This window comes from Dioscorea cayenensis, chromosome 2 (assembly GCF_009730915.1).
Source record: "Dioscorea cayenensis subsp. rotundata cultivar TDr96_F1 chromosome 2, TDr96_F1_v2_PseudoChromosome.rev07_lg8_w22 25.fasta, whole genome shotgun sequence".
Lineage (NCBI taxonomy): Eukaryota > Viridiplantae > Streptophyta > Magnoliopsida > Dioscoreales > Dioscoreaceae > Dioscorea > Dioscorea cayenensis.
Window position 1 is genome coordinate 9,322,135 of NC_052472.1, and position 7,900 is coordinate 9,330,034.

The window sequence follows — 7,900 nt, forward strand, 5'->3', positions numbered from 1 at the left end:
GATCATCCACATAGTCTACAACCCAATTAGAGATAGAGCATGTTGTGTTCGGGAACAGCATGGTTTCCATGATGTACACCAACAATAACTTCACAAAGTTTACTTCTTCTCCTCTCTTTCTGACAACCTCACCAAAGGTTTCTTTGATAGAATCCCTATGTCTTTCATATATTTTGGGGAAATGTTTTGCTTCGAATTCTGATTGTGTTTTCCTTTTCTTGAAAACTACTGCATCCCCATCACATTTGAGCCAAAGAATAATTGCTACATCTTCATCCGTGAAACTCAGTAGGCTCTCACTAATCCTGAATTTTTGCGAGTGCTCATTGTACCTTTGCATCATAGCATCGAGCAATCCCCTCTCTTGTAGTACAGGTTCAGTTTTGGTTAAAGATGAGAAAGGAGTGTTTCGTATGATTTCCCAAAGCCTGGAACTCATGCTATATCTCAAATCAACAATTGTTTCCACTATTGGGACCAAATGACTACCGTTAACAAGGTTGGTGGCCATATCTCCAGTACCTTCAACAAGACCAACAATTAATGAGCTATCAATAATTAATAAGCGAAAACTAGTGTAAATAAGTAGAAACTCAATACTTTAAATGGAAACCATTCAATTTAAAGGGTAAAAAACTTCTTTAATGAGAAACAATTTTTTCATTGATGCAACACAATCTATTTGAACACAACACACACAATTGATGTTCTCCCGCACATCACAACACTTGAGGATACAACTATAAGATGCAGATTATCTTCCTAGAGGAATAAGATGCCAACATTCTAAATTACAGGCCAGAACATACACAACTACATAGGAATAAAAACCCTAGATACAAAAAATATGGATAAAAACAACCCTATAACTACCAAGAATCCTTTAGCGATTGCTACGTTGCTTTAATACCTTAAGGTATGACTTTCGTTGATTCAAGAATGGAGAGATAGTATCAAGGAAATATTGGAATCTCTTGCAAAATTCTTATCAATGCCTTCAATGTTGAACAGAGGACTTCACGGTGGCAAATAAACGCAGAGAAGGGAAAGTCCTTTGGCTTCTTCCCTCCCACGGGATTTCGTAACATGCTAAACCACCAATTCCCAATGTGGAGAGATGGTCACAGGCATTGATGACTGCATCGGGGCTTTTTTGTCTTTCCTTTCAAACAACATGGTGTTAGCAACGATGTGGATTTAAAATGAAAGATAATGATAAAAGAGGGACCTTCTGTAAATACTAAAAATCATGAGGGGTTTTTGTGCATAACCAAACTTAAGGGAGCCTATTTGTTCATTCCCCGTTATTATTATTATGCAAATATAGAAACTCTTATCGTATTTTATGTAAACAACTTGGACATTATAGAACTAGTTGTTCAAAATGGGGTAAAAATATGTAATGTAAAAAAGTGATGATTGTAATGCAATTATTGTTGTTTAAAGTACTAACAAGTTATTCAATCACAAATTAAATAATAATAATAATAATAATAATAATAATAATAATAATAGTAGTAGGCATGATCTGATGTTGAAACATGAATAAATTTCATATGGGATACGGGGTTATTTGAATAGTTAAAAAAAGGTTATATTGAAAAATAGCCCAAAAATTTCAAAAATCTAACCAAACAAATCCTCAAAATATCCAAGACCTAGTCCAATTGACCATGTCTAAACAAAATTTTTCCAAAATGTGGATAATTTTTCTTTGTCATATGTGTGCAATGATTATTCTGAATTTTATAGAATTATCACCGAAAAATTAAAAAGTACTTTTCATATATAGTTTCATATGAAAATAAAAACTAAAATTAAATATTCCAAATCTTCATCAAAATGACAATAGAAAAGTGTAAGGTACTTGTAACCTAATTTTTTTCAATCAAATTCATTAATTTTCAAATTTTTATATGGCTTTAATATAATTTTATGTTATACCTTCATACAGTAAAATTGTGTAATATTCAATTATACAATAGAAATAAAAAATAATTTAAAAACGTTATAATATGAGAAGTTCTTTTACGCTTTAAATCAGAATTAACAAAGATTCTTTTAGTAGATTGGTGCTTGGCCCACAATAAAAAAATGGTATCTAGAAAGATGCTCATTGCCTAAGATTTAAATGCGTTAGAAAATGTGTCAAAGATCCCTATTGTGGGTGTGAGTTTGCAATGTAAATTTTATATAATTCAGATAATGATTCTTTTTTAATGAATATGTACATATTGTGTGGAGGCATTGAATATTAACTGTGTTGCTTTTTTAAAAAAATTAAATAAATTAAAAACAACTTTAAACCAAAATGTTTTACTTAATCTGTTCCCAAAATCAAAAAGCAAATTATATAGCCATTTGAATCATGTCCCTTCTTGTTCTCGGCCTTACATTAAAAACAAATAATGTTTGTATTAATATTCATTATTTTGTTAAGTAAGGGCATTATGAGGTATTAATTATCATCCATATGACATCAACTTATGTTACCTCAAAAACTTAAACTTTTTAAGGAAATTAAAAATTTACAAAAATGTGAAAGAAAAATGAGAAATGACATATGACATGGCATAGGTGATAATGTATACATAACATGTCATACAAGCTTAGAAAAGCTACCATATCAATATCAATAAGATTCAACCTCTTAACTATTCCATCTTTTTGCTAACTCTAAATATTTATTAGAAACCACAGTTATCAAATTCTGTTATCATAAATGTTTGATAGTGAGTACTTTATCAGCCAATACTTAAATCACATGATTGCTTCCTTGTATTTTCTAAAAGATTTTAAAAAAGCATCTTATCTTAGACTGTGTTCCTATATTATTCTTAATTCCAAACTTTAGCACAAGTCACAAAAGAATAATATTTATGTAACGCGTTATGTTATATATATATATAGAAGGTCTGTTTGGAATTTTCTTTCTTTTGTTTTTTTTTTACTTACAAAGCAATATTCTTACCCCGCTAATAACCATAATACGATGATGTTATTATAGTTCTTCGTTTATTATTTCCAAATGTTTGGTGATGTGGCCTTACCGATGATGATGGCATCTTAAGAAAAAATTTTCCCTTTCTTGACTTACAATTTATATGATAAAGAAAGGCATTAATAGCATTATTGAAAAGTGCTTTACCGATTGGCCAAATATAATTTTCATGTTATTAAAAGAAATCATTTTATACTTCATTATTCTCAAAACAACCCATGTATATTATAAGGATCGACTACCCATGCATGTTTATGAGTATACTCAATTTTTTTGAAAATATTTAAAACATTTTAGATTTACAAATGTTGCTCTACATAAACATCGTATTAGCTTTAATAATATTTTTAATAATTTTACCATTTTTAATGATATAATTTAAAAATAAAAAAAATAAAATCTATTTAAATAATTTTTTTGGATAAATAAGGGAACAAGCGCTTTTTATTTAAAGAAAGTCATGATCATGCACTGAGAGTACAAAAGTGCCATAAATTATATATATTTGTTTAAATAATAAAAAAATATAATCAATTTAGATACTATAAATAAACTATTTAATATAAGCTTTCCATTAAAAACCCAAATTATCATTATAGTTTAGGGTTTGAAAATTACAATATGGTCCCTTCCTTTCATACTTGTGGAAACTTAATTATATCCTTTGGACTTGGTCATTGTCCGTGTGGATAAATGGCCAATGTTAACCACAGATGATATGCCAAATCAGCAACATTCAAAATAAAACTTTTACATTAAAAATCCTCCATTTTAGGCTTTTAGCAGGCAGTGGGAAGCTTCATAAGTCCACCTCTGAAGTCCCCAAAGCCAAAAGCAAGTCCACCCTTGATGCTTCCATTCATTACCTTTGTGGTCCTATCTGGACCCAACCACAAAAATTGCCACAGTTTCCACATTTCTTCCAAACATCTCTTCTATATATATATATACGCATATAGATTCACTAGTTATTATAAAGATCCTTTTAAACCATTAATTAATAAGAACAACACACAGACATATATCAATGGAGAACATGGAGAGAAATGTTTCAGAGCTTGATCTTCCAGGGTTTAGATTCCAACCAACTGAAGAAGAGCTACTAGATTTCTATCTCAGAAAGGTGGTTCTCGGCAAGAAACTCCATTTCGACATCATTGGTACTCTTAACCTCTACCGCTACGATCCTTGGGAGCTTCCCGGTAAGTTACATATATATCATGAATATATACATATTTTTTTTCCTATCTAAATTGCATCTGAAAATTTATTTTAGTTACAGAAAACAATTAAATGATTTATAGTTCAATAACTAAAAATGCACTTCATCGATCAAACAGGATTAGCGAAGATAGGAGAAAGAGAGTGGTACTTTTTTGTCCCAAGAGATAGAAGACATGCAAATGGTGGTAGACCAAACCGGACGACGGAACGAGGATTTTGGAAGGCCACCGGATCCGATAGGCCTATTCGTAGCGCCGTTGACCCGAAAAGACTAATCGGATTAAAGAAAACACTTGTGTTCTACAATGGAAGGGCACCAAGAGGGTGCAAAACTGACTGGGTCATGAATGAATACCGTCTTCCTGACCATTGTGGCTCATCCTCTAACTCATCTTCTTTTCACTCTCCTAAGGTATACATTCAAAGTTCTTGTTTTCATTTATTTATTTATTTTATTTGATGTTTATTTTTGGGAATCCAAGTACGTCAACCACAAAGTCTTTTATGACTATTGTGAACAAAAAGCCAAGAATCTTCAAATGACCAATTAGCTGACCAAGTCTAGTCAACAAAGAGTTCCTGTCAAGATTATATCTTGTGATATAAATAAGTTTCCGTTTTTATATTTATTAAATCATATAATTAAATAAATATTTGTCTATATATTTAATGGTGATGTTCTTTTGTTGCAGGAAGACATAGTTTTGTGCAAGATATACCGAAAGGCGACATCACTAAAAGAGCTAGAGCAAAGAGCGGCGATGGAAGCTGATGCGAGGGCCTCGCAAAGCAGTGTATCAGTGACAGACACCTTATCTTCATCTGATCAAGAAGTGCAAATTCAGAAACCATTGATGGTTGATGAGAAGGATAATGTGGTGAAGGTTGCTCATGTTAATGAGGACGATGAACATGTCTCATTGGCTCAAGACCGTTTGGTTAACCTACCAGATATTCAAGTTCCAAGGTACAATGGCATGGAATGGATGCAAGACCCGTTCTTGACCCAACTTAGAAGTCCTTGGGTGGAACAATGGTCTCCTTTAGCCAATATGCTTAATTTTTGAATGTCTAACGATATTGGAATGAAGATTATAAGTTTTGTTTGGAAGAAGGTAGTTGCTGATTAGTCATGATATCTTAAGAATTTGTGTCTGGTATGTAAACTAAGGTGTTTTTCTTTTTTCTTCTTTACCCCTTTTTATTTAGATAAAAAACTAGTATGAAACTTCAATGTTTACTTGCAAGAAATTGTGAGTTTGTTGTTAGTGAAATTTGAAACAAAATGAAGTTTCTAATAAACGTACCCTTGTTGCATGATAACCATATGTAGTTGCCCTTATTATTAAATTTTTTAAAAATAATGACTATAATGTTATGCTTGGATTAAGGGCTGAGGAGAAAAAATGAAGGAAAGGAACAGTTACGGAGAGTTAAAATTAACTCTTTTTTGTATGAAACTTCAATGTTTACTTGCAAGAAATTGTGAGTTTGTTGTTAGTGAAATTTGAAAGAAAATGAAGTTTCTAATAAACGTACCCTTGTTGCAGGATAACCATATGTAATTGGCCTTATTATTAAATTTTTTTAAAATAATGGCTATAATGTTATGCTTGGATTAGGGGCTATGAAGGAAAAGGACGGAGAATTAAAGTTAACCCTTTTTTATTTGGATAATTTTTTAATTTAATAAAATGAAAGAAATGGTTAACTTTAACTTTCAGATATTCTCAAAAGCCTCATGATTTTGTGTCCCCCGATTTGGGGTGTCAATGGAGAACCTCTTAAATGTTTTAAAAAAATTAATTACATATTATCACTTTATAAAATTCTTCTCCTCCTTTTTTCAATCTAATTTTATTATAACCAAGCATTTACAAGGTACTAATTATTTTGTTCAAAAAATTCTTGCAAAATAATAATGATATTAATAATTTAAATATTTATAAAAACTTAGAATATAAAATTGTTTGAGATATTAATAATGCATGTGTTTAAATAGAAATAAGTAATTTTTAATTAATAGTAAAAAATTGTTTGAGATATTAATAATGCACGTGTTTAAATAAAAATAAATAATTTTTATTTAATAGTAAAAGTATAATTGGTAAATTATATTATTATATATCATTCTTTTTCTTTCCCTTCAAGCCAAATAATTTTTTTTTTCCCTTCATAATATTTGACTATTCATACAAGGGCTCAACTCTTCCTTTTCTTTTCCTTTTCCTCTTCTTTCCTTTCTTTGCTTTACCTTCTATTTTTGTATGCAAACACTATGTGATAATTGAAATTTTATGAATATTTTCTAATATTTATTTACATATTTTGGAGATATGAAAACTACAACGGATATTCTCTAATACGCCCCCTACAAACTAGGGCCCGATAGTGACTCGACTCAAACCGAGACTTATTAATGGTTTAGTCATGATATGTGCAAGTTGATCTTGAGTGTTGACTCAAACGAGCTACTTTGTTACCAACAAAGTGAAAATCAATCTCAATATGTTTCGTTCGAGCACCGAGTTTGCTGAAAGGCAGGTGGCAGTAAGATTATCACACCAAAGCATTGGAGGAGACGAGAGAAGTGATACCAAGGACTTTTGTTAGGTATTGTGGTTTGAGTAGTTTGGAGAGTTTTCTGGTTGTAGAATGGTTGTTTCTGCGTATTTTTGTAGAATACATGGCCAAAAGTCCTCCGAAGCATGTACACAGCCAAGTGTGACGTCGTGTGACATTTCCAAGATCCACATGGGCATTCACAAGCTCATGGGTATCTTGTGCTATTTTGGCATTTGGGGATATCGTACCAGAATTACTGTAGTAATTTGGCAGAAAGCCACAAGGGGTGACACAACCATGTGGATGATGCACATGGCCGTGTGGAATGACACACACCCGTGTGGGTGCCCTTGTGCCGTTTTGTCAGTTGATGCTATTATAGAAGCATTAATCTAGAAATGATTCACATGTCTTGTAGTATAGTACTGTATTAATTTCCAAAAATGCACAAGGTTGTGTGGAAAATTCCACACGCCCATGTGGACATTTCACACGCTGTGTTGGGCTTTTTCTAGAGCATTTAGGTGAGGGTAAAGTGGACATTTACTTCTTCTTTTCTGCTTAGATGAGAGTCTCCCCAACCCTTTTTTTCTCCTTTGATTGTGGATTGAAGGATGATCCTTCAACTTACGGCTTCTCCTTCCCTTGCTCATTCATGTTTTCTCCTAGTTGTTGAATCTAGGGTTTTGTTGGATGATGAGCATTTGTGCCTTTAATCATGCAATATCTCCTTATTTAATCTTTAGAATGTTGTTGATAAGAATCCTTCCTTTGTATCTTACAAGTCTTGTTGAAATCTTAAGTAGTTTTCGTCCGTGAAATCAAGGTTACTGTAGCATTATTGTAACATGGAGACTGTTTCATTTTTTTCCCAATTTTTTGGGTAGAATCATAGATGTTAAGTGGCTCATTGGTTTTTGTTTTTGGACAAATTGGTTTGAGTCTAGTTTGGGCCAATTCGTGCGGATTAGATAGTTACACGTGTTTTTTGTTTTATTTGTCTTTTTCGTCATTTTCATATATTGTACTCTTGCTTGCTAGGACAACCTCTGAGTATAACAATCGAGGAGCTCAAGAAGGAGTGGAAATCACTTTCTAGGAGTATTTGTC

At 32.0% G+C, this 7,900-nt stretch overlaps 1 protein-coding gene across 1 annotated transcript; it reads left to right on the forward strand.

The window, feature by feature from the left end:
• Positions 1–3,982: 3,982 nt before the first annotated feature.
• LOC120271251 (NAC domain-containing protein 22) lies at positions 3,983–5,548 on the forward strand. Its single transcript, XM_039278105.1, has 3 exons — positions 3,983–4,203; positions 4,342–4,637; positions 4,918–5,548. Exons 1-3 carry the CDS (start codon positions 4,029–4,031, stop codon positions 5,290–5,292), a joined length of 846 nt encoding a protein of 281 aa, XP_039134039.1. The 5' UTR covers positions 3,983–4,028; the 3' UTR covers positions 5,293–5,548.
• The last annotated feature ends 2,352 nt before the right edge of the window (positions 5,549–7,900 follow it).

Coding starts and splice junctions, on each gene's coding strand:
- LOC120271251 (XM_039278105.1), top strand. CDS start 4,029: ATGGAGAACATGGAGAGAAATGTTTCAGAGCTTGATCTTCCAGGGTTT. Junction 4,204..4,341: donor CGATCCTTGGGAGCTTCCCG/GTAAGTTACATA, acceptor TCGATCAAACAG/GATTAGCGAAGATAGGAGAA. Junction 4,638..4,917: donor CTTCTTTTCACTCTCCTAAG/GTATACATTCAA, acceptor CTTTTGTTGCAG/GAAGACATAGTTTTGTGCAA.